The sequence below is a fragment of the Fukomys damarensis genome, unplaced genomic scaffold (assembly GCF_012274545.1).
Source record: "Fukomys damarensis isolate Sample0158 unplaced genomic scaffold, DMR_v1.0_HiC HiC_scaffold_14, whole genome shotgun sequence".
Classification (NCBI taxonomy): Eukaryota; Metazoa; Chordata; class Mammalia; order Rodentia; family Bathyergidae; genus Fukomys; species Fukomys damarensis.
In genome coordinates this window covers 48,804,874-48,832,637 of record NW_022900926.1, presented here as the reverse complement: position 1 = coordinate 48,832,637, position 27,764 = coordinate 48,804,874, and the positions used below count along the sequence as shown (strand labels likewise).

The 27,764-nt window shown below is 36.7% G+C and overlaps 1 protein-coding gene and 1 long non-coding RNA gene across 4 annotated transcripts in view; one reads left to right on the top strand and one right to left on the bottom strand.

Annotated features, from left to right (window-relative positions):
• Positions 1-9,615: 9,615 nt before the first annotated feature.
• The window catches only part of Ube3d (ubiquitin protein ligase E3D), a 150,394-nt gene continuing 132,245 nt past the window's right edge, over positions 9,616-27,764 (top strand). For all 3 annotated transcript variants that reach the window (XM_019208482.2, XM_010631126.3, XM_019208483.1), the window contains exons 1-3: positions 9,616-9,808; positions 12,976-13,066; positions 21,905-22,073. In XM_019208482.2, the coding sequence (XP_019064027.1) occupies positions 9,631-9,808; positions 12,976-13,066; positions 21,905-22,073 (438 nt within the window). In that variant the 5' untranslated portion in view covers positions 9,616-9,630. The remainder of the gene's footprint in view (positions 9,809-12,975; positions 13,067-21,904; positions 22,074-27,764) is intronic.
• Positions 13,129-19,106, bottom strand: LOC104866894. Its single transcript, XR_781600.1, has 4 exons — positions 18,857-19,106; positions 16,755-16,902; positions 14,753-14,861; positions 13,129-13,730 (listed from the first exon to the last, which is right to left on the bottom strand). It is a non-coding gene; the product is annotated as an uncharacterized LOC104866894 (long non-coding RNA).

Below are 27,764 nucleotides of genomic sequence, written 5' to 3'. Positions count from 1 at the left end.
AGCTGCTTCTCCCCGTAACCCCGGCGGCCCGACAGCTGCACGGGGCGAGGACGACAGCTCGGCCGGCGTCGCTGGGAGCTTTGAGAAATGCAGGGTCTCGGCTGCACCCAGACTGCTGATTCAGAATTTAGATTTCACACAATTCGCGGGATTCAGTTGCGCGTTACAATATGAGAAGCTGATGTAAGACACTGTTAGTAGGTGTCTGGCGTTTTTAATAAAAGAGTGCAGGGCCGGGGATTTAGCTCGTTGTTGTCGCCGCCTGGCTCGCAAGCGCCAGCACCCGAGTTCGATCCCCGCTACAGGGGGAAAAATGTAAAGACCTGTAAGGATCTTCGTTATAAAGTTACAACGCCTGTGTGTTTCCCTCTTGTGGAAATAACCTCATTTCCATTTCCACCCGCCCCTGCCCAGACACATCTACGTGGGGACAATAATATCATTCAGTAAACTTGTATTCAGTGAGTGACTGAAAAAGGGTTGTGGATTTCTTGTTGAAGCTCATTTAAAAAAAAATTTATATTCTGATTTCTAGTGAGAAACCCGCAAACTTTTAACTGGTTATTCACTATATAAGCAAGAAACATTTAGGAAAAAATGTTTATTTTATTGTTGTGGTTGGCAGCAATTTGACTGGTTTACGATCCCGTGGCTTCGAGCAAATATCCCGGATTCCAGTTCACTTGGTGGGATAATTAGCAGCCCAAACCTTACCACTCCCACCCCAACAGCCTGAAGAAAACAAATCCTCTTCTGTCCAGGAGGCTTACTGGTCCGTCGGAGTACTTGTTTAAACAAGTTAAGAAACTTGGACTGCTGGTTTGTTCCTGGTCTTCGACTGTTGGGCTTTGTCATCATTCAGTTCCCCTACCCTAGAAGCAACCACTGTTCTGGTTTTATTCACTGGAATTTGCCATTTCTTGAATTACATACACAAGGATTCAGGCTGTATGTACTTTTTTGTTTCTGGCTGCTTCCCTTCAACATAATGTTTTTAGAATTCATGTTTTATCTGTATTGTTCCATATATCAGTGGTTTATTCCTTTTTCTTGCTGAGTAGTTTTCCATGCTGTGAACATACCAAAATTAATTTATGTGTCTCCCCGTTGTGAATATTTTGCCTCTTTCCAAGGTGTGCTCATTATGAGTACAGCCGCCATTGGCATTTTATTTATTTTTTATGGGCATACCTTTTTTTTTTCTTGAGTAAATGCCTGAGTGAAATTGCTAGATCATAGGATAGAAAGGAGTATAACTGAGAAACTGTCAAGGAGACCTCTAGTTGCTTTATATTTTTAACCTTCCTTTAGTATTGTCAGTCTTTTTGGTTTGAACAATTCTAATAGGAATTGAGTAAGTATCTCATGTGATTTTAATTTGCATTTCTCTGGTGACTAGTAATGTTCAGCATATTTTCATTTGCTTTTTTGGAAATTCATGTATGTTGTAAAATTGTAAAATTTTTTTCTAGGGTTTTTGTTTTGTTTTGTTTTGTTTTGCATTGCCCTTAAAAAAACAGGTTGGAGGGCCGGGGATTTAGCTCAGTGGTTTGGTGGCCTGCCATGCAAGTGCAAAGACCCGAGTTCAATCCCTGGTACCAAAAAAAAAAAAAAAAAAAAGAAAACAGGTTGGTTGTTATTGTTGAAAGAGTGCTTTGTGTAGTCTACAAACAGGATCGTTTTTCTATTTGCCATGTAAATATGCATATATTTTCTTCTAATCTGTGACTTTACTTTTATTTTCTTAAAACAGTTTGAATATCCCTTAAGTGAAGTGTTTTGACACCAAAATTATTTCAGTTTAGAATTTTTCAGATTTTGGAATATTTGCATACACCTTACTGGTTGAGCATCCCCAAACCCCAAATTTGAAATCCAAAAATGGTTCAAAATGAAAAATGTTTCAGATTCCTGAGCATTTTGAATTTCATGTTTTTGGATTAGGTATGCTCAACTTGTAGTGTCTTTTGATGGGGGTTCCGGGGATCGAACTCGGGCCCTTTGTGCTTGCAAGGTGGACAGTAGAACCACTTAGCTAAATCCCTGGCCCATGTAGTGTCTTTTGATGAACAGAAATATTAATTTTAATTAAATCTGGCTTACCCCCTTTTCCTTTGAAGATTGGTGTTTTTTCATATCTTAAAACTTTGCCTATTCAAGGTTGTGAAGATACTTTCCTGTTCTTATTTTCTAAGAATTGCATCATTTTAGCTTTTACATTTTGATATGTGATCATGTTGAGTTAATTTTGGCTTGCAGTGAGGTAATACTCAAAGTTTATTATTTCTATATGACTATCCAGTTGTTCCATCACCATTAGTTAAGATAGATGACCATCATTTCCGTCATTGAATAACTCAGTAGTGTATTTTTATCAGAAACCAGTTGACTTTACTGTTTGCATGGTATTTCTTTTCTACTCTTTTTCTTTTTTTTAAGTATTTATAAAAATTAAGCTTTAACGTTTATTTCTAGCTTTCCACATCTACATGCAGACAAGAAATAGGATTGCACTTAAGTGTAAGCACTGCAAAAATGTGAAAGTGGAGACATCATATTTGCTAGAAACTGTATACAGGACTTGAAATAAAACAATGGGTAAATGAAGTTGCTAGGAAAAAAGTAAAACCACAGCATCAAAATTAGGGTGAATGGTAATGCCCTTGTGTACTACAAAAGTTTAGTGGCACTGAGAGCACTTGTCAAACAAAAGAAATCAATAGCATTTAACTACTGTTTTACTTTTAATCTGTATCTTTATAATTTATTTTTAATAGCATGTATCCAGGGATTTTTAAAGTCCATTTTTATAATCTCTACATTTTAATTAGGATTTTGAGTATTTTTATAGTTATTGTAAATCTTGATACAGTTGTTTTTTCTTATTCCTAATCTTAAATGCTTCTGGATTTCATCATGAGACGTGAAAAAAGCTTCTGGTAAACACGAATGGTAAATTGCATAGCTTTTGTATTTCTTTTTTAAAGTTTTGATTGTGAACAGATATTGTAATTTCTGTAATAGTTTTCTATATGTGTATGTGTGCAAGATACAGAAAAATATAACTCCCAACCTGTTAGATGTCAAATGTGCTGAGTTTGTGGTTGAGTTTGTGCTGAGTTGAGGAATGAAGTCGCAAACCACAGAAGGAAGTTAGGAGAATTTTATTGGGAATAAGGAGAAAAACAGCTCCTGACAGCTCCACTGGGGACCCTGAGAGGCCCTTTGTCAGGAATAATTTATACACCAAAATCACAGTATGGGTATAGTGTGGGTCAAACTAATCAACCTATAGGATTATAAGAACAGTTGCTTGGCTGCTATTGATCCAGTAGGGAAACATGTCACATAGCAATGGTGTTGATATATGGAAAGATTAAAGGAATTGTTCTAAAAGGGAGTATGGATCCAAATGTTCTGGTTACCCACCTATGAGGCTGATATCTAAAGTGATGCTAATTACAGTATAATTTCAAGCTGCTGTTTATCTCTGTCTTGCAGGCCTTGCTATTGCTTCTCCATCCTGAGTCCTGGTTCTCTTCAGATTTGCCTCTAGCTACAATTCTTTGGATTGAACCTTGGGCCCTTGTACTTGTGAGGCAGGTGGCAGAACAACTGAGTCAAATTCCTGGCTACAGCCACAATTCTGATGTCTTTATTTTTGTGCTAACTTCTTTGAGTGTCCAATCCCTCTTTCACTGCATGTTAATTTCTGTCCAATTTAGCTGTCTATAATATGGAGATGGTCCTTTTTTCCTTTAGCCTTTATGTCTGTGAGTTACATTAGGAAAATCAATGTGTATTAAGCCATTTTAGCATTCTTGGAAAAACCTTGGCTATTCATTTATTTAATATGCAGATGTTTATGAGTTCTTATTGTAGCGCCAAAAACTTAAATTGAAAGTGCTGAGCTCACAGTCTAATAGTGGCGGTGGGGCAGTGGTGAGCAGAAAATATACAATACCAGTGTGCTGAGATTACAGGCCTGTATCAACACACCCAGCTCTGCACATATTGCCTTTTATTGCTATGCTTCCTGTTAGGGCTTCTGTCTAAAACCCGCCCCCTCCAAGTGTCCTGCAGTCATAGGTGGGTCTTTTTTGGGGGTGGCTGGTTATGGAGTGTGTGATGATAGAATTGATCTGTGGTGCTCAAGGGCACTAGGATTCAGGGTATGAGTGCTAAGCATCTGGATAAGATAAAAGGGGCAGAAAGACACTGTTTAGGTCCCTTGTTGGTTTGCTTCCTTCTGCCACACCACTTTGCCTTGGAACCAGATGATTATGGACTGAAACCTCTACAAACTGTGGGCTAAATAAACCTTCTTTTCTTTAACTTTGGGTATTGGGTATTTTGTCTCAGCAATAAGAAAAGTAACTAAGACTCTTCGTCAATCTATTTTATAAATAAAATATATAATAGTATACTATATTGGATAGAAAAGAAGCACCTGGAAAAAAATAAGAAAGGAAATAGGGAAAAAATATCGCAGTCTCTCTCTCTCTCTTTTTTTTTTTTTTTCCTACACAGGGTCTCACTATGTAGTTGAGACTGACCTAGACAAAGAGCCCTTGGGGGTATCCCACTTAGAACCCCTTCCCTCCTGATGGGAGTTTTAGTTCCTTTATATCTTTTACTTTCTTGACTTTATATTTTTTAAATAAATTTGCTTGCACCCTGCCTCCTCTGTCTGTGGTTTAATTTTTAGTCACAGGGACACAACCCTGGCTTTCAGGTGACACTTTCACCATGGGTGGATGACCTTCACCTTACCAAAATGGGGTCCGCCAATCTGCAGGATTCCTGGAATTTTAACAGGTACTCCAGAGCTAACAGAAGTTGAGTCTAGTTCATCACTGGGTTTCACAGAACATTGAGAGGACTATGGTTTAGACTATAGTATAGATTGTGTGTACTCACAGTAGTGTATGAAGTCATTGGATAGTTCTAAGGATGTGATACTTGAAATAACACAAGTAAACATGAGAAAACCTCAAGTATGAAAGGATTGTGTCACTAAAGTTAGAGTCACAGAAGAGAAGACTCGCTCTGTCTCTTTTTGATTTTTAATTTGATTTAAATTTGCTTTGTGTTTTGAAACAGGGTCTTATGATGTAGTTCAGGCTGGCTGTCAACTCACTGTGTAGCTCATGCTGGCCTCAAACTCATGGTGATCCTCCCGCCTCAGCCTCTGGATGCTGCAATTACTGACATTCACCACTGTGCCCAGCTCAGGAAGAGACTTTAAATAACCACAAGGCAACCTTAAATATATTACTTCCAGATTATACTTAGATTTCCCTCATGTTTTTCTGAGATTACCGAACTACCGTGCCCAGCTCTACGTTCTCTTTTATTGCCATGCTTCCTCAGTCCATTTCAAGCTGGAAGAGTTAACTCTTTTTCTTTCACTTTCATGATCTTGAAACTTTGGAAGATTATAGCCCAGTTGTTTTGTAAGATATTTCTCCATTTGATTCCTCAAGACAGACTCAGGTTATGTGTTTTTGCCAGGAATATCACAGAGTGTTTCTGTGTTCTCATTGTATCCTAGCAGGTGGCACATGATTTTGATTCGCTTTATGACTGCTCTTGTTAACCTTGAACAGCCAACTAAGGTGGTATCTGTTGTACTTCTCTACATTAAAATTAGTCTTTCTTTGTAATCAAAAGTAATTAATTGGAGAGATATGAGACTGTAAATACTATATTCCGTACCTTATCAGATTTTTCTTTTATTTGTTAGGAAGAACACACAGATGTTGCTTTAGTTATTTTATATATTTATTTTTGTTGGTACTGGGGATTGAACTTGGGCCCTTGCAATTGTGAAGTGGGTGCCAGAACCACTAGGCTAAAGCCCTGGCCCCTCCTTTGTTTATTTTTAATCAAATTGTACTTGATACAGCTAGGGAAGTGTCTCCCCCACACACTGGTGATCGAACTCAGGACCTTGCACTTGTAAGGCAGACAAAGTGCCACTGAGCTAAATCCCTGGCCCCAGTGAAGTCTCTTTAGGGTGGTTTCTCTGTGTCTTTTTTGGACATTTTTCTATCTTTGATTTCCTAACTTTGTTGCATAGCAAGGTATTCTGGGCTTGTCTCATTCTTATCCTGTTCCTACCCTGGTTATAGTCATTTTTCCCAAGCCAAGAAATTGGTTTGTTTTGTTTTAATGGAATGTGGCCTTTATAGACCCTGAACCCTAAAGTAGCCATGCCTGCTTAGTTTCATTTCTCCCAGAGAAACGGAGTGTGTGTGGCGTATATATGATGTTTATATATTATTATGTATTAAGCCTCATGTGGTCATAGTTGGGGCTTTATTATTATGTATTAAACCTCGTGTGGTCATAGGTGGGGCTTTTTGGAGATGGCTAGATCTAGGGTGTGTAAATGTGGATTAAAGGTGTGATGCTGGAATTAAGATGTGTGGTACTGGATTAGTCCACTTGGTTAGTCATAGTTTTGGGTGTGGGTAATGGGAAGCCCCGCCCTGAATGTGGGTGGTACTACCTAAAAGGGTGGAATACAAGGGAAGGGGAGGCTTGCTGCTTCCAGCCTCTTGCCTGCTTTGCTCTGGACTGTTTCTCCTTTGCCATGCCCCTCTACGTGCCAGCCTGCATTGGAGCCTGATGACTATGGACTGAAACTTCTACAAACTGTGAGCTAATATAAACCTTTCCTGCTTTAACTTGTGGGTGTTGGGTATTTTGCCTCAGCAGTGAGGAAGTAACCAAGACTGTGGTTGTGCATACATACATAAACTACATTTACATCTACCAATATGATCTATTTCTTTATTGAAAACCTGTACTTTACACTCAGGTATTTCTAATTCCAGTCCACTGCCACAGTGCCCTATTTTTTTCCCCTTTTTCTTTGTAGCCCTATTCTCTTTCAATGAGAATCCTGGCCCTCATTAACCTCATGATTTTTACTTCCCTCTTCAGTCTCCCTCTAGGTAACTTGTCTTACACTGGAATCCTTTGTTGCTTCCTCTCTCCCCACTCATTATTGATACTAATTCACCTTCTTTGACCCTGGATTATTTATTTATTTATTTAGTTTGTTTGTTTCTTTGTTTGTTTGAGACAGGGTCTCACTGACCTGGAACTCATTATGTAGCCCAGGCTGGTCTTGAACTCACAGTGATCCTCCTGCCTCAGCCTCCTGAGTGCTGGGATGACAGGCGTGTGCCATTATGCCCGGCTGGACCCTGTTTTAAACTGAATGTTTGTATCTGCAAGAAATTCCTAAGTTAAATCCCTAAGCCAGTGGTGGTGAACCTTTTAGGGCTTTCTTTCAGTGATACAAATAGCCCACTGCATGTGCCACAGGTTCACCACCATTGCCTTAAACCCTCAGGGTAATGCTGTTAGGAGGTGGAGCCTTTGGTAGGTAATTAGGTTTAGATAGGTCATGAGGATGAAGCCTCATGATGAGATTGGTGTTCTTATAAGAGAGAGAGAATCTGAGATGAAATATGCTTCTTTGCAGTATCTTATTTAGGCCATCTAGCAATGGTGCAGTTGCTCTCCAAATGCTTGAGTTCAGCATCTGCTGGTCAAAATGTTCAGAAAAAATTGCATCTATACTAAATATACACAGGTTTTTTTCCTTGTCATTATCCCCTAAAGAATAACAGCCATTTACATAGCATTTACTTTGTGTTAGGCACAGGAAGAGATGATATAAAGCTGTGTGTAAGTCACATACCATGGCACTTAAGTAACACAAGTTGGAGAGCTTGTTGTCTGCACTTAGAAGGAGACCCAGAGGAGACACAGGGGAATTGTCATGTAGTTTCATGGTACAGCAGCAGATATTTAGCATGGTAGAAGTCCTGGGTTCAATTTCCAGCACCCCAAAAAATAAATAAATCAAAAAACAAAAGAGGAGGACATGGAACTTTGCACTTCTGTTATAACGCTAAGCACATTGCCTCTTCATATGGTCATTTCTGCCTGTGCCATGGTCACTTTCTATGTTACTGAACAGTCATCTCCGTACATGCCTCTGAGCCTGTTGAACAGGGGAAGCATCTTTTTGTTTCCTACACTGAGTACTGTAATCTGTGTGTATAATGAATGGAATTAGTATGTCCTTTCACACGTAATATTTATGTCACTATGTTTTTGTTTTTTCTTAAACATGAGATGAAAGTTTTTCTCTTTTATCTTTTTTTTTACCTTTTTTTTTCTTTTTATTGAGTTTATTGGTACTTCTAGGTATACAGTACAGTTACATTCATTACTGGGATCTTGTACCTCTACATGACAGGTCTTGGTTCTCATTTTTTCCCCTTGTCCCTGCCCTCCCTTCACCCCCTCCTCCCCTCCCCATTTATAAATACTTTGTTTCCATTTTTTCATTTTCTCATATTTTTTCTTTCCCTTATTACCTTTCCCCTACCCTTCCCATTTTCCCTACACCTTTAGCCCTTTTCTTCTTATTTCACATGGTCAATTATCTCATTAGGATCTTATGTTCTATTATAGCTTTTCACACCAGAGAAACTATTCTGTATTTATACATGTATGACTTATGTATTTCACTTAGGAGTATATCCTCAATATGTATTCATTTTCCTATGAATAAATCTAATTTCTCATTCTTTAAGGCTGAGTAGTATTCCATTTTATAGAAAAACCACATCTTTATTCAGTTTCCAACTGATGGGCAAATGGGCTGTTTCCAAGTTTTAGCTATTACAAACTGTACTGCTATAAACATTGGTGTGCATATATCACTGTGGTATGATTCCTTTAATTCTTTTGGAAAGATACCCAGCAGAGGGATGGCTGGGTCAAATGGAACCTCTAGTCCCAGCTCTTTGAGGTATCTCCATATTGATTTCCATAGTGGTTGTACCAGTCTGCACTCCCACCAACAATGGAGAAGGGTTCCTTTCTCCCCACAACCCCACCAACATTTATTATTGTGTGATTTCTTGATAGCAGCTATTCTTTGTGGGGTGAGGTGGAATCTAAGTGTTGTTTTCATCTGTACCTCTCGAGTGACCAGTGATGTGGAACATTTTTCATATATTTACTTGCTGCTTTTACTTCTTTGTCTGAGAAATGTCTGTTCATTTCAGATGCCCATTTTTGAATTGGGTCTTTATATTTGGGGGGGCTAGTTGTTTTGAGTTCTTTATATATTCTTGATAATAGTCCTTTGTCTGAGGAGCAGCTGGTAAATTTTTTTTCCCACATTGTAGGTTGTCTCTTAATTCTGTTGATGGTTTCTTTTGCAGTGCAGAAGCTTCTCCTGTATCTTTTATTTCACTTAATCAAAGTTTCCTTACCAGAATCCTGTATATCAGTTAACAATACTTGACTGATTTACTCTGATATTTTCACTGATCTCAGGCACAAGAATAAAAACGTGTTGTAGGACTTTTATGTTATGACTGTGAAAGGTACTCTCTGACCTGATCTAAATCTATTGTAGATTGGTTTCTTTTAGGACCTTTTTGTTATTCTGGAGTGATGGTTTCACAATTCTGTGGGAGAGGCACAGAAAGATCCTTGGCCACTTTTTTCTTTTTTCATCATGTGGTTTTCATCAAAGAGAGCTAATATGTTTGAGTTTTATTTTTAATTATCAGAGAGCCGAAAGGAGGAGGAATGCCCATGGACGTTACAGTAACTCCGTCCTCCATCCGGTTGATAACCCCTGAGGGCTGCACGGAGGTCTGGCTGCCAGCAGAGGTCAGGCTTGCACCTTCTTCTTGCCGTGGGCTGCAGTATATCGCTGGGGATGGACTACACCTGCGGCTGCAGGCACAAGCAGAGTTCAGCACAAGTGAGTAAGACCAGACCTTCTGTTCTGCATTTCCTTTTTTTTATAAATCAAAGATAATTTTTTCTTTAAATATAGCTTTTCCCAGGTGTAGCCTGGAAGAGCTGGAAGGTTGACAGTAGCCAGGGTCTTTGTTTTAGCTCTGCCAGTTACCAGCTGTGTGTGGCCAAGCTTCATTTCTTTTTGGTGTTTTTTTGTTTGTTTGTTTTTTTATAGACTTTATTTTTAGAACACTTTTAGGTTCACTGTGAGCAGAGACTTCCCTTGTACCCCATCTTTTGTTTCTTTAATTATAAAATTTCTTGGCTCATGGTCATGATATCAAGATTTGATGGCAATTGGTCCTGGTTGATTTTAAAGCATAGAAGTTCATTCTTTAGCAAACAGTTTCACTCATGTTATGTGTGAGGCATTGATCTTGGTGCTTGAGATACAAGCTACAGAAGGTCTCTGCTCTCAAGAAGCCGACCTACTGCATAGGGCTAGATACTGAACAAATAATTTTAATTACAGACTGAGAAACACTATGGGTAAAGTAGAGCAAAATAATGGGATATGTGATGACTTAAGGTTGTGTGAAGGAGAGGAAAACAGGGAAGGCCTTTCTGAGGAGGCAGTGTTTAACCAAATGAAGCAAATTGTCCGTGGAGACACTGTTCAGAATAGGGCATCAATGCATGTCAAGGTCCTGTTGTTAAGTGTGATAGACCATAATTTGATTTTGATTGTCACTGTGATTGTTACAATCACAGTATTTTATAATTGTAAATAAATTGAAATTGTATATGGATTAAGGAAGGAAGGAAATTTTATAAGATCTTATGATTATTTATTGAATATACTTATTGATTTATTGCATCCTTACAGTGTAATATGCTTTGGAGAATTAAAATGTGAAGAGGGGAGACAGACTGTAAAAGCTTGATGTGATGCCTATTTGAGAAACACTACGAAGCTTCATTGCTGCTTCTCTCATGTCTGAAGCTCGTGCAACCTGGAGTGGGAAAACAGGATTTCCTTAGGAACCATTTAGGAGATGTTGAGCAGTTCCCTGACTTTTGAAAGAAAGAGAAGATAGATAGCATTTTACTTCTATTTTTTGCCTAAAATTAGTGTTTGCTAAAGTTCTGAATTATTGAATAACTAGCTTAAGTTCCACAGATTTGGCTTTAGGAACAAAAATCAGGGACAAGAAATGTTATAGAGCTTAAGTGGCATAAGATAAACACCAACAAAGACAATTGGAATTATCACAGAAGGAAGAATAAGGTCACTAAGATGGGGGAAAAAAAGGACAACAAATTCCTGAGTATACTTAACAGTGGGCTGAGGAAATTTTGTTTTGGGGAAGAGGCTGTGAGAGTTTGGATCTTTGATGTTATGCCTTCTCCTTCAGCAACAGGAATTTTGTGTTGAGTCTAGAAACTGGGGAGAGGTGGGCGTGAAAACCACAGTGATTTCTAGGATTGTGATTTTTTTTTAGATCCAGGGCCTTAATATTTGGTTGTTGCCACTCATATTGTGTAACTGTGAAGATATAAAGAGCAAAACTATAATTATTTAAAAATTTTTAAATCAACAAATACCGTTTTAAGATAAAATAAATTAACTGCCATGTGCTAGCTAGTTAGACTATTGTTTGTATTCATTGGTCTCCTATTTCTTTACAGTTTTGAAACATTTTGCTTAAAAATCCAAAAAAAGAAAACTTTCAAAGGCTTGTTCCATGGTGCATGAAAGTATATGCAAAGTAGACTCCTCAACACTTAATTGCTTTACTGCTCTCCACATAATATGCAGAGGATAAATATTTGCTGAATGAATAAATATCAGGTAGTTGAATACTGATGTGGACTTGAGTGAAACTCTATGGTAGGAAGTGATTTTTGAAACTTGCCATTCTTTGGTGTTTCAGGTGTTTTGTTTGTTTGTTTGTTTGTTTTTTTAATTGACTTTTCAACTTCTAAGAACATCCATTTAAGGTCAGCCATACTAGGTGTGGTACTGTACACTATTCTGAGTATAAGGTAAGTCACATCATGACCCCTGAAACAGAACTGGTTACAGTAACTCTAACATAGCATTGGATTTATTCCCAGCACATTACTTTTCCAGGATTCCTTCGTATTAGAAAGTTCTGACTTTTAAAACTGACTCAGTGGCCAGCAGAGGGTAGTGTTTCCCTGAAAATTGTGTTTACTCTAAAAAGAACATTTTGGGTGTCTCACCTGGGTGTCATTTTTAATCTGCTCAAAGTTAAATAGAAATCCTCTATTTTGCCTTGGTGCTATGGGAATTTATGAGCACCATTACGAATTAAACTGCAGAATTTTTAATCACAAAGGCTTAGGCTTTCTAGCATCAATTTTTTGATTCTTAAAATACATACCAGGTAACATCAACCAAATTCAAATTGCTTGCTCTTAATAAAAGGCTATGACCTCATTTTTTTCAAGTAGATTTTTTATAGACAATATTTTAGAGTTTTCATGTAAGTGAAAGTTTCCTTTTTTTCCCCACAAATGAAATTAACAGACACTCAGGGAAGCATGCTTCCTTGTGCTGCTGTTTCACATAGTATGGGAAATAATGCATTTCTCCCACAACTTTTAACATTTTCTAACAGCTTTCATCGGAAATTGAATTTTCCTTTCAGAAGCTCAGACTCTTCTTAGGAGCTATTCTGTTCCCAGGCACCTGGAGATTTATTTTGTTTGTCTGTGTTGGCAGTGTGCCAAGGTGGACATAAACCTTGTTAAAACCAGATTAAATTCACATTTTCGGAGCTCTCTTTCCCAGCAGTCATCTGCTGATGAACCTCACAGTGAGACAGAGCAGAGGAAAGCCATGGCTGGCATGAAGTCAGTGGTCTTCTTCACTCACCCTTTACGCCTAAGCCTCATTCATAGAACGAGAGAAGTAATCTTCTCATGTTACATGGGTAACCAGGGCGCTGCTCAGCTCTGAAACATTTAGTGAAATCTGTCTCTGAAAACACCACAATGTTTGCTTCTGGTTGAGTCATCTCATAATACTAATTAATGTGTACTTCTTGGTAGGTCATAAACAGTGTACTGATGGTAATTTGTTGTGGCTTGTAAACCTTTTTGGTGCATTGCTATGTTTGTTCCAAACACCTAAGATTTGCTGTTTCATTGATTTTCCTTTAGAACTGATTTCAGTGTTTAATCAAAGCTCTCAAGCCCAAGAATGTTGCACATTTTATTGCCAGTCCTGTGGTGAAGTCATAATAAGGGACAGGTAAGGATACATTTAGAAATTAAGTCTTGTGCCTAGCAGTGGCATTTTTCTTTATCAGAATTTTTGAAGTAATTACAAATGGAGCAGTATAGATGTCCCTAAAATGAGTATATGGCCTTTATGTCTGTTTGAATAAAATTAACCGCAAACCTCACCGGTGACGAGAATGGAGCTGTTCCCAAGGTGATGAGGGCAGCTGTGGGAGGGCAGTTGTGGAAAGAAGACTGGGCTAGTTGGAAGAGCCAGGGCCCTTCACTGAAGCACCTCTCTTCCCAAAGAGAGACACAGGGTCTGTCTCTCATGTGTTTTGTCCCTTGTGGTAATGACAGAGTTTCCACGTAAGTGAGTTTTCTGCCTCATAGAAGCTTGTGCAGCAGCATTTTTGATCTGAGCTGTTTCTGTCAGGAAAATTCATTTCCTATTTTCTCTTCTTGTTAAAACACAGCATACAGAGCACAAATTAACCTTTTCTCAGTGATTAGGTTAATCTTGTAACCCATTTTGTGTTGTGCTGTGATTACCCTATTGAGGAAAGGACTCTTTGCTATTTTCTTTGCATTCCTAAATTGGTTTTTTTTTGGTCTTCTGTCATCCTCCTGTCAGCTCCTTGTTTCTTTGGTACAAACCCCTCTCCCTGAATATTCAGCTTCAAATCACTCATAGGCTAGAAAGACAAATAAAACCTTATGACTATTAACAGTATTTAAAGAAACAATTTAGAATTCTGCATGCATGGATTTCCTGAGAGAAGTGTCTATAAATAAGTATTCATATATGAAACCTGCTTTTCCAGGGTCTTTGTCTCAATGACACCATCTCTCTACCCGTATCCTCAAGGTAGAAACCTGGTGCTGTTGCCTTGGGTTCCTCCCTGTCTCCCCAGAAATAGTCGCCAAGTTTTTGGCTAATTCCTTTGGATCACAGATTTACTTTCTTCCATCCACCGGTGTCACTGCCTTAGTCAAGACTACTTTCTTTTCACCTAATTGCAGTTGTTGCCACTTTTGCCTCTGCTTAGCCTTCTTTTAATTTTGCCCTCCTTTGATCCATTTCTACACTAATGAGCAGCTGTTATAAAATGCCCTTTTGTTCAAACTGTCCTGTGATCCCCCATTTCAGAATGCATTCCTTTTTTATTTTTCATTTTTTAACTTGTATCAGTACATGTTTGCTGTTCATAATAACATTCATCATGGGTAGTTGTTACATGTGCATAACACATCTTAATTCTTTTTTTCAGATCCCTTTCCCCTGCCTTTTATCCCTATTCCCTTCATCTCTTGGTGCCCTTCTGTTTTACAAAAGGACCATTTCTGTTTCCTATTATCTATCTTTTATTTTGTTCTTTAATGTATTTATATTTTGGGTTTATCATATAAGAGAAACAATGCAGTATTTAAGTTTGTGTGTCAGTTAATCAGGATGCAGCCTTTAAATTCTTAGTGTGCTTTGTACATTCCTTTGTTGAGTTTATCTCTCCATCCCCACTTTCTGACCCTCTCCCACACACCCTGTGCATCCCCCCACACAGTTACTGCTCATATTCTGTGTGCAGCTCTGGTAATTAGCGTGCAGTCTTATGATCTTTTCAGTGGTTTTCTTCACCCTGGGACCTTATGAAAGCTGCTCATTCTGAATGCACCCTCCCCCCCAGCCCCCTTCACGGGTCCCCTGTTCAACTCCTACCTGTGCACCGACAATGCATGCTACCAGGAGCCTTCCTTGAAAGCTGGGTTGTTGTGGTAGGTGCTCTGCTGAGTTTTATTTGCCTGTCTTCATAATTAAACTGTAAGCTCTGCAGGCAAGGATAGTCTTATTAACCTCTGTATCTTTTATTCCTGCTTTATTGCAAACAGACTCAGAAACCATTCTGAATTTTCATCTACAATTTACTTAGCTGTGTGATTGTGGGTAGATTATTTAATCACTCTGTGCCTTGATTTCCTTATTGAGGTAATGTGGATGACAATATGACTTACCTTCTAGGGTTGCTGGGAGGATCGAATGATTTTAAGTGTTAATAATAGCAGTGCCTGGTACACGGCAACTATTCAATATATGTTAGCTATTGTGATAATTATTATTTTTATTGTCATCATCCTCAGCATCATGCACAGTGCCTGATGAATAATGTACTGCCAATATATTTTTGCTGGGTTGAGTGGAATAAACTCTAGTGTATTTATTTTGGGCTTCCACCAATCTTTCTTGTTTGCTTTCTGGTTCTTGGTAGTATTCCATGTGAAAGAGGTGGCCCAAATTACCATCTCATAACCCTCGAGAGATTACAAAGGCAGCATCATCAGAATGGTTACCTTGAGTAAGGAATGATGTTACTTTAAATCAACAGAGGAGAGAGGAACAAAGTTCAGAATTACCTGCTACTTAAAAGTTGCCACAGAATATGCACTTGGGGACAGGCCCACTTTATCCAGAAAGATCCAAGGGATCCCAGTTTTATTGCCATTTAAACAAGAACCTAATCCTATCAGCCTATATCAGGTTTTGGTTTAATTCTCAGATAAAGTTTCTGAAATGTTGATTCCTATACAACAATAAGGTGACCTGGAAATTGACAGTTGGAGCAGGTTAAATTCAGTGCACCAGTAAGTAGTTCCTGCTACCCATTTTACTAAGGGATATCAATTGGTATTTGTGTTTCAGTGGAAAAGGATGAGGATATGAAAAATGCTGGGGTTTCCTGTTCTGTTTTTGTCAGTCCTTTCTACCACCATGGAGGTGAGCTGTAGAAGGGCATGGAAGCTGACATTGGAGAACAGCTTCGTTCATTTTCCATAACCGTGAGCATCAGGAGGCCCTGGAGTATGGAGGGAGGCAAGAGTGCAAAGAAGGGACCTGTGTTTAAACTTTAGCTTTACCATGTAGTAGCTGGGGATCATGTTTGTATCACCTCAGCTTCTTCTCATAGGCCTGTTTTCCAAACTTGTTAAAAGAGTGAAGGAATATAACATATACGAGTAAATGCCCAACAAACTCTTCCAAGTACTTTTACGGACTACTGCTCCCCTTTCCAAAGTGTTCTTTTTAGAAAAGTAGCAAATAATTCAGTGCAGTATTCAGAATTTCTGATTCATATAATATATATATATATATTATATCAGAGAAATGAATCACCTCTCTCTGAGATCATAATCGGTGTACTTGGCCTTACCTGCAAGCCTTCTCAGCATACCTCTGTATCTGGATTAGGTATGCTGTTGAACAAATGGACAAATCCATGACTGAAGGCCTTTTTCACATCTCACTCTTGGGTAGTGCACCCCTGACTTCAAATAGTGGAAAGATGTGCTTCCTCCAGGGTCAGCACAGCAATCACGTGCTGGTCTCTGTGGTGTTCCCACTTCTCCCTTCATTCCCTATTGCTAATATGTGGGAGTGGGAAGGAGAACTTTGGTGCTCTCTAAGTAGAAGACAAAGCCAAAGGTGTTCCAGAAGAGCTTGTCTGGGTGTGATCATCAAAATCAACTAATTGTAAGCATCTTTCCCAGGACGAGGCTTATATCTTTGGGCTCTGTAGACTGGTCCACTCTGGGAGTCATGGAGCAGAGTTAAAATCTACTTACTGGCTAGCTTTCTTATCTGGAAATAAATTATTTCAATTTTGTGGGCTTCAGTTTCGTTATCTGTAAAACCAAAACATTGGATTAGATAAACCTATTAGTCTTACCATGAAACTTTTTCCATCAGTGAGCCTCATGAAGTTGTAGTTTGACTTTCTGTGTTGGTTCCTGACTATTTGGCTAGTGCAAGACTAAAACTTGTTACTTTTTTGTTTTATTTTGTTTTTTTGGTGGAAAAGGTTCTTGTCAAGCAAACTATAGAAAGAAGATACAGAAAATCAGTATGACTCATTAATGCCATTTAGTACTTACCATCATCACACGAAATCTGCTAATTTTAGCAGCCCTTTTTCTTTACTTAGGGTCACATATTCTTAGTCAGTTTGTTTTGGTTTTCTGAAAGTAAGTAATACCTTGTTTCTTTATGAAACAGTTTTCCAATTTAAGGTTTATCAGATCAACAAAATTTTTTATTTTTATGATACATATGATATTAATAAAGAAAATATAAAAAGCACTCTTCTATGAAAATAGAAAAAAATTTATAACAATTATTAGAGAATAAAAATAGTTAATATACTGTGTATCATGATCTTAAAAGAATGGTCCAAATGTTACTCAGAGTACAAGTCATAGCCAAAAGTCTTACAAAGTAGAAAAAAACAAAAGGACAAAACTTTCTTTACAATGAACAAAAAGAAACTTGTATAAATGAAACAAATTAGCATATATCCTAAAATATTTTTGAAACAACTAATATGTTCTCAAGTAGTATCTATGTCTCAAATTTATCTTTTTTTATGGCAGAGTAGTGCAACATTGTGTATAAATACCACATTCTCTTTACCCATTCATCTGTTGGTTGAATGTATACACTGTTTTCAAAATCTAGCTATTATAAATTGTGCTGTTCTAAACATGTGTATGCATGTATGTTTGAATATCACATAAAACAGCAATGAATGGCATTTATTAAAGTTATGCATTACAAGTTATTATTTCCCGAAAGGTATACTCTTGGTACATTAAACATAGCTAACAAATTTTAATTTATTATAAACATGTAATGTTCATCATAAAACCTTAAGCTCAGAGAACACTTAAGAAGTCATTTCATTCTTTCTGAGCTTCAGCAGATTTTCACCCAAATTACCTTGGAAAAAAATTGTATCTATTTTGTTTTGAAAGTTCTCTTGGGAAGTAGATCATATCAAATTACTCTTTTCAGGGTTTTAGATAGATATAGTAGAACTGTGATTAAAATACGTCTTTTGTTCTTAAAGGTTTTTATATTTTTTCAAAACATCTGAAAAATTTCTTTCTGCTATAAAAACCCTTTTATCTTTCTAGTGATTTGCAAATTAGGCACTTTCTTTCTCCTGATGTCTTACATAGCTGGTTAAAAAATATTACAGCTTTCATTCACTGTTATATGGGGCCAAGTTCAGTTTGAAATACCATATTTTGTATTAATTTACATCATCTCTTTAATTGCACTTTCATTTCTTTAATCATGTATGGGATTGACATTGCTGTCTTTTGCACTGTATTTAGGAGCCTGTTTATTATTAGCCCTATGTGCAGAATGTCAGGAGACAGAGAACCTTAATGATAGAGATGATCCTCAAGTTCATTTAGACCTAATTCTTACTCTATTTCTTAGTAAATGTTCTGAGAACTGTAAAGTATGATCCTGTCTCAAATAAAACAAAATAAACAAACAAACAAAAATCTAATCTGATCAGTCACTTCCTCAGATGCTGCTCATTCCTGTAAAGGACCAAGTTTTATCCCATGGCATGGCGTGTAACACCTTATACAGTTTGCCACCATCCCATTTGTCCAGTCTCCTCTACTGGGTTACTAGGGGAGGGAATATATTCCCAAGAAAATAATTTAGTTTTGGAGTCAAAAAGATCTGGGTTAAGATCCTGACATCACTTCACACCTCTGATTCTATGAATCTGAGCAGATTATTTAACGTTTCTGAGCCTCACTTTTCTCCTCTGTCAAACGGAGAATGTTAATTCTTATCTCACAAACCATTAAAATTTGGTGGATGGGTAACCCCTAAGGGTCTTCTAAAGTTCATCTACACACACAGACTTAAAAGACTACCACAGGCCTCAGCTTGCCAGCTGGGCAGCATGAAGAATTCCTCTTAGCAGGGACTGCAGCATTTCCTGAAAGTGACTGTTTATGTACTCACCTGGGGACTTGTCTCTCCCTATGTGACATGATTCTAGTTTAAAAAAACAAAATCTGTGTCAGGAAGGTGTAGTGGCTTTTCTGGCTTAGAAGAAGCCTCAGTCTCTAAGCGTTGTCTCTGGTAATAATTCCTTGAGGATAGTTTCTTAGTTCCTCTCAAGAGACTACATTCAGGGAAGCATAAAGCATGGGATTCTTATCAGACGTTTATAGCCCTTCCATAATTCTTCCCAGTCCAGATGCTGTTTACCAATTAGGGATCATTTTTACTGTAAGCAGTGTTGCCTAGCAATATATTTGATACCTATGAGCTTACCTGGTTTCCAGGGTAACAGAACTAGGTAGTTAAACTAAAGGTCAAAGTCTTAAGCAGCAAGGGAAAGATTTGTTAACCCTTTGATCCCAGTATGCAATAAACCCAGCCAGGGACCTCACATATTATAGTTATCCAAATATGCTAGTTCATTCCTTCAACAAATATTTTTTTAATTGAGTTTATTGGTACACTCTAGGTTTGCAGTACAATTACATTCATTATTGGGATCTTGTACCTTTACATGACAGATCTTGATTCTCATTTTTTCCCCTTGTCCCTGCGCTCCCTTCACCCCCTCCTCCCCTCCCCATTTATAAACACTTTATTTCCATTTTTTTCAATTTCTCATATTTTTTTCCTCTTCCTTATTACCTTTCCCCCACCCTTCCCACTTTCCCTATGCCTTTAGCCCTCCTTCAACAAATATTTAAGGAGCTGTGTTAGACAGTAAGCACAATAGTAGTTAGGTAAGCATATGCAGTGCCTGTCTTTACATTGTTTCTTCCATGATACCCTAAATTCCTTTCATTGCCTGGGAAACTATCCTTTCACAGGCCAGTTCAGATGTTACTTCTTCTCTGAAGTTCATACATAATCCACGTCCCTAATACTTTGTATGTATTGTTCTGAATCCCCTAAAGTAAAATGCAGTTTTTTTTTTTTTTTGTGCATGTGGGAATGTATGTTTGAGGAAAGGGGGTAATACTCTCATCAAATTTTTAAAGGAGCCTGTAAAGCATCCTGCCCCGCAAGACTTTAGAAACTCACTCCTTACATGTGATTTTGTTATTGTGTATAACTCTATATTTCCTATTAGAATGTGAATATGTTGAGAGAAGGGACTGTATGTATTCATATTTTGGGCCAACAGAATGTCTGATTAATAATAGACTGGAAGAAATGTACACTGAAACTATTACTTATTAATATCCTCACAGGCTCGGCAGTGTGAATGATCCCAATGATACAGCATTTCCTAATTTGAGAGGGCAAGTTTTTTATGTTCCTGTAGTTCTCCCTAAAAATCAGTCTTTCTCCTTCCTAGTTCTGTCCTTTGGAGTTATAAATTACATGTCTACCCTCTTCCAAGCTGTAATTGTTCTTTTGTGATGCAGTTGATCAAGGAACCAAAGAGAAATGGTTAACATGGGTAAATATTTTTTAAAAGATGCAAAAATGAATTTAATCTGTAATCACAGCGTAAATATTTTAATTTAAAACTTAGAATAGTATTAATCTTAATTTGCTAGTATTTATAGGTGGAGATACCTCTTTAACCAGGTGATCAAGATTAACATCACTGATGATAAGTCATTTTGGTACAATGTACCAAAGAGGAGGGAACTCAGGGAGAGGACTGCAGACACAACAATGACCAAAAGCTGATGGCTAATGGCAAAGTTTATTTCTTACTTAGGGATTTTAAAGCAGTTTCAAGGTGACACACAAAGGCAAGGTCACAGTAGTTTGACAGTAGTCACAAGGAGGCATGAGTAAGATAAAGGGCAATCACAAGAAGCTAAGAACAGATACACCCTGTTTAAACTAAAGACAGAACATCTACATAAAACAACATCTGTTTATGAATAAAAGAGAGTGTAAACCAATAAAAGGGAATGTAAACCAGGAATAAGAACAAAGAAGGAATTGGGGAGTGGTTCTGTGGTGGGGACTTGGCTCCAGCACGTCACCTTCGGGATACCTGTGTCCTGGTGAGAACCAGCATTCCGGGACCTGGGGTCAGTTCTTCAGCTGTCTGTCCTCTCGTGCCCCCAACAGTACAGTATGCATTGCCATTTGGTGTATGTAATGAGAAGGGTACCTCACATATGTAGAATTTGTTTTTCTGAAGCTGGAAGTGTAGTCTTATCTTGAGACAATACTAGATAAATTTAGATTTTAAGATATTTTGTAGGTTGCCGGGCTGTTACTCTTCATATATCTCAAGGTCCTGAAAAATAAAGACTGAGCAACTGTCACAGAGCAGGGGAGACATGTGAGGAATAAATACAGTATGTTATCATAAATTGAACAGAAAGAAAAGGATCTTGTAGAAAAACTGGTGAAATCCAGATAGCCTAGTTTTGACAGATCTACTCTGGCTATAGAAGATACTGTATTAACTTTAGAGAACACTAGATGAAGTGTATACAGCAGCTGCCTGTCCTGTCTTTATAAGTTTTCTATAAATCTAAAATTATCTAAAATTGTATGTTTATTAGAGGGCCGGGGATTTAGCTCAGTGGTTCTGCCTGCCCCACAAGCACAAGGGCCTGAGTTCAATCCCTGGTACCAAAAAAAAAAAAAATAATAATAAGCTTATTAGAATAGAATAATAAAAGAATTAAAGAAGAAAGTGTTACGTTATTTTAAATTTGACACAAACCAAATTAAAAAGCAGTAACAAAAAAATACAAGGGGATAATAAAAGAATATAAATCACACATTTTTGCAAATTCATAAAAACATAATAATCTCAGAATTGTAAAACAAATTAAGTTCATAAACCAGTATTTTCTTATCCTTGGATAGTGAGAAAAGAATTATTTTTATACAAACTCATTACCTTTTCAAAATTGTGTATCATGAGTATATATTACTTTTATAACTGGGGAAAACTGACATTGCAAGCATGTGCCTAATAAGCACCTATTGTCTTTCATGCTGATTTAATTAAGAAAATGTTAGTTCCACTTAGTACTGTGAAAAATAGGTTTTCCTTTTTTCTGCTAGGAAGCTCCTCAGAGTGCTCCCACTGCCCAGTGAGAACTGGGGAGCTCTAGTTGAAGAGTGGTGCTGTCATCCCAACCCCTTTGCTAATAAGCCACTTCATCCGCAAGAGAACGACTGTTTTATCGGAGACTCCTTCTTTTTGGTGAATTTAAGAAGCAACTTGTGGCAGGTAAGACCTGTGTTAGTCGCATTAGAGATATGCTTTTTCTGGAATCATTTTAAATTGTCAAAATATCTTCAAAATAAATAAAGAGGCAGGCTTAGATACTCATTTCCTCATTTTTTCCTTAATTTAGAATCATCGAAGAGACTGTTCTCAAGGTCCAAATCCATTATTTAATCTATTCTCTAGCTCTGTTCTGTGGATACAGAAAGAACTTTCAATTAAAAGAGCCACCAGGAACTGGAGGACTATAAATGAAACATCTTCATGAATGGATTTGGGAGTGCTTTCATTTTACAAACAAACCCAGCTTTTTGTGGGGGAAAAGATGGACAATGTATCATAATCTGTTTACATTTTAAGTTTAATAGTTGATTTAAATTTTAAAAACATTCTACTACTCCATGATATCTACTGTCCAATTAGGCGCAAGTATTCTACTCTGTCTGCCCATAGTCTAGACTAGTGCTGATGTTATAAAAGCAGGCCAGCAAGAGAAAAGGAAAGTGGGAGAGCTCAGGAATGGAAATAAAGCTTGTGCTGCAAGGTCTAAATTGGTACTTGACAATACGAGGTCAGGTGGCTCATGCTATATGTGTTTCTTTGGTGAGAAGGCAATTTCCTCTCACTGCAGAAAACAAGTAGTTTATTTTTTAAAATATTAATGGCACTGGTTTGGTGCTTGTGAGGAGTCATCCTGCTGATAGCTGGTCAATACAGATGTGATTTAAAAAGTAAGGAAAACCATTATCAGAAAATCTTTATTTTAACATCCGATTATTGTAAAGAACAAAGCCATTATACTTTAAATTTCATTTAGAACTCATTTAATTTTTGTAGTAAGAACTAAAGTATTGTAGAAAATATGTAGTACCTGGACAAGTCTAATGTAAATTAATTTATAGAACTATTTTGAGGGAGAGTAAGAAAATTTGTCAAATATCCATATTAATTTTGTTATCAAAAGTATTTAAGTGCCTCATCTCTCACCATAAAAAGAAACCCCTTTGTCTGAATATATGATTCACTTTATATTTCAGTATTTTAGCATTCTGTATTTAAAAAGGAAAATGGAAAAATGATAATAAAATTTATATGATTATATTCAATTTATATTTTAATCTTTGCTGTTTCATATATGTTTCATTTTATGATTATGCTATGCATTTCAATACTATTTGGAAAGTGTGGAACAGGAATAGAGAAATACTAAGAAGCTATATTCCCCTTTTTAGATAAACTGTATTGTATGCTGAAATATATTCTTCACATTTACATGTTTATCTGCTGTATGATGGCATTTATAAGAATTCCTCTTTATTGTTTACAATTATATATTAAAATAAGATTTTTAATGCTTAGATATTACAGTTGAGATATCAAGGAAATTGTGAGACGTTATTGTCATGACAAGCTGCTGTCAATGGGACTGTTTTCCAGTTGGTCTAGATGGAAGTTTCTCTTTAATTACATATTGTAGCAGTTGAAAGAGTGTCCCTGTGACCAAAATAGTAGCACACAGTTGGAGAGACTGCTTAAACAGTGTTCACAAGGCTCTTGTGGGCACAAGGCTGCTCACTGCTACGGAAAACCTGTTTCTCATATCACCCCGTTTACCTTCTAGCAGGGCTTTGAAATGTCGCATGATAACACAGCATCCTAATGGTGTCTCTTGGGAAACATTTATTTTGGTGAGACAGTATCAAGGGCCTTTAGAAATTGAAACAACACAAAAGAAAATAAAAATGAGGGCAGGAGTGTAATCCACCTCTCCGAGCAGTGCTGCCATGTCTCAGATGCATTGATTTAGTTAGTCCCCAACAATGTGTGTGTTTGAGCTTGGCTCTTTTAAAGTTCCCACACTGTTAGGCTGCCTCATTACATAACTTGCTTTATGATTTCCTTGAAACATAGCTAAAGAAAAATGCATTACAATGCAGATTCTTTTCAAACAAATATAAAGTGCTAGAATATTTTAAGTAAAAAGATCTGATTTTAAAAATAGCATATAGTTACACTATTCTTTGCCATTACTCATTACTATCTACTTGGAGTTAACCGATTTTCTTTGCATCTGTGTGCAACTGTATGTATTTTTATTTTCAAAATGTTTCTGCTGAAGATCTTGCTTTTCCCAGAAGTCATTTGTCATCCCTTGTACCATTTTTCATGCCTACCAACATACTAAAAGTTTTTGCATCTTATAATAGGATGATAAAGATGGCACCTCAGCATTTTATAAGATTGATAGTATTATTCAGTACTTAACAAGTATAGCCACACTTAAAAACTTCATTCTATTTTTTTAAAGCAAAATTGAACTTTGATTATTGCTTGCAAGTTTGACTGACAGTTTTATTTTTTTACCTTAGGGTACTTAGTAATTATTTAGGTAATTTTGTTTTTTAAATCTATATGCATATCTTTTTTGTTAGAAAAATTTTTAGCTTTCTAAACAGTCTCAAGTAAAAAAAACATAGTATTATGAACTTTAATCATTTTGATTTATCAAGTATACTTCATCTGTTCTATTTTCCTTTTACTAAAGTGCTTGAAACCAAATCTCAGTCATCAGGCCATTTCATCTCTGTATGTGTTAATATGTTTATCTGAAAATACGGACTTCAAAAAACATAACCTCATGATTGTCATACCTGATAATGATACACTACCAGGCCATATAAAAATTTTACTAATTGTCTTAAAAGTAATTTTTACTGTAGGTTTTTTGTTGTTTTGTTTTTGTTTTTTGAGACAGGTTCTTGCTATGTAGTTCAAACTTGCTTTGAACTCACTGTGTAGTCCACACTAGTCTCTAAAAGCGATCCTTCTGCCTCAGCCTCCCAGGTGCTGGGATCACAGGTGTGCGCTGCCACATCTGGCTCTGCTGTAGGTTAATTTGAATCATCACATAATGTTTGTTTGTAGGCATTTAGTTCTTATTGGTCAGATTTTAATTCTGATTACTCATGCCTGGTAAGGGTAGAATATTATTGTTTTCTTTATTTTTATTAGCACATATTTTCTGCATATACTGATTGCATTCATTGTGGTAAGTTAATACATGTATATAACACATCTTAATTCTCATCTCCTCCCCTGCCTCCATCTCTTGGTCCCCTTCCCCTTTTGAGAAAGATCTCCCTATTTCCTATTATCTATCTTTTATTTTGGTCTTTAGTTTATTTATACTTTGGACTTTTCATGTAAGAGAAACCATGCAATATTTAAGCTTGTGTGTCTGATTTATTTCACTTAACATATGGTCTTACTGTACATCCCTTTTCCTACAAATGACTCAAATTTATCTTTCTTTACAATATAGTAGTACTCTATTATGTATGACATTTTCTTTATCCATTCATCTGTTGATGGACATATAGTTCACTTCCAAGATTGAGCTGTTATGAGTTGTGCTGCTATAAACATGGGTGTGCATATATCATCATAATATAATATCTTTAGCTATTTTGGGAAGATACATAGAAGTTTAATATTTAATAGCTGGGTCAAATGGAATTTCATTCTTAGTTTTTTGATGAATCTCCATACTGGTTTCTATAGTAGTTGAACTAGTTTGTTTTCTCACCAAAAATAGATATGTCATTTGTTTTTTCCCCCACAGATTTGTTAGCATTGCCAGCATTTGTTAAAATTTGATTTCTTTTCATATCAGGGATTGAACTTTGGTCCTTGCATTTGTGAGGCCGGCAGCAGCACCACGGAGCTAAATCCCTGGCCCTATAGTTTTATTTCTTGATGGTAGGAATTCTTTCTGGAGTAATATGGAATCTCGATGTTGTTTGCATTTTTCTAATTTCCAGAGATGTTGAACTTTTTTCATGTATTTTTTGTCCATTTGTACTTCCGAGAAGTATCTATTCCTTTCAGTGGCCCATTTTTTCATTTGGTCTTTTATTTGGAGGGAGCTAATTTTTTTGAATTTTTTAATATATTCTAGATATTAGTCTCTCCTAGAACAGGTGGCAAAAGCTTATTCTCATTTTGTAGTTGTTTCTTCATTCTGCTGATTGTTTCCTCTGTGCAGAAGTTTTTTTGGTACTGGGGATTAAACTCGGGACCTTGTGCTTGCAAGGCAGGCAGTGGAACCACTGAGCTAAATCCCTGGTCCAAAAGTTTTTTTAATTTGATATAACGCCATTTCTTTTTTTGTTATTGTTGCTTTTAAAAAAATTTATTAGCACATGTATGTCATAAAACATAGGGTGTGTTAATACATGTCTGTAATACAGCTTAATTTCTTTTTTCATCCCTTTTCCCCTCCTTTCTTCCCTCTCTGCCCGTGTTTTAATTCCCTCCCTTTTTTGTATGTTTGCAGTACATAATGTTTACATTCCTTATATGTAGTTGTACATGTGCATGACACATCTTAATTCCTTTTTCATCCCATCTGTCTCTCCTCTCTCAAACTCTTTATCTCCTTCCCCTTTGAGAAAGATCTGTCTCTGCTTCTTAGCATAGATCTTTTATTTTGCTCTTTTATTTTGGGTTTCTCCTATCAGAGAAATCTGTGTCTGATTTACTTCAGTTATTTCGGTTAACATTTTGGTCTCAAAGTGCATTTGTTAGGACTCAAGTTTCTCTTCCTTTATGGTTGAATAGTACTTCCTGTGGGTAAGTACCACTTTTTTTTTTGATAGACAGACATGTGAGCCACTTCCACTTTGAAATCAGGGTATACTAGCTTCTACAAATGAGTTTGGAAGTACTTCTTTCTTTTCAGTTTTATTAAAGAGTTTGAGAAGTATTGGTATTAGATTTTTCCTTAAAGTTTTTGTAGAATTCAGTGGTGAATCCATCAGAACCTTGGGTTTTCTTAGTTGATAGGTTTTTTTTTTTATGACTGCCTCAATTGAATTCCATGCTATTGGATTATTTAGAGTTTTTTGTATCTCTTGGTTCTTTTCTGGTAATTCATATTTATCCATTTTGCATGGATTCTTTAATTTATTGCAATACATATTTTTGAAGAAGTTACTAATCATCTTCTGGATTTCAGTGGTGTCATGATTTCATCATCATCCTTACTAATTGTCTTGATAATGAGTCTTTCCTTTTTGTGATAGTTTGGCCAGGGGTTTGTTTGTTTTTTTTTTATTCTTTCAAAGAACCAGCTGATTTGATTGATTGATTGTATTTCTTTTTAGTCTCAATTTCATTAATTTCTGTTCTAATCTTTATAATTTCCTTCCTTAAATTTGTTTAAGATTTGAATTGTTTTGTTTTTTTTTTCTGTGGGCACTCACAGCTATTTAATGTCCCTATGAATGTTGCTTTCATTGTGTCCTACAGATTCTGGTATATTGTACTGTCATTATCCTTTGATTTTTAGGAATGTCTAATTTCTTCCTTGATTTCTTATGTGACTCACTGATTATTGTTTAATCTCCATGTATTTGCCTAATTTCTGTGGTTTCTTTACTATTGATTTCTTTTATTTTGTGTTATCTGATACTCTATATGGGATAATTTCAATTCTTTTGTATTCATTTAAGCATGCTTCATGGGCTAGTGTATGGTCTATTTTGGAGATACTTTTATGTGCTGCTGTGAAATTTATGAATTCTATTGTTGATGGATGGAACAATCTGTACGTATCTATTAAGTCCATTTGTTCCAAGGTGTGGTTCAATTGTAAGATTTCTTTGTTTATATATAAATATATATGCTATATAT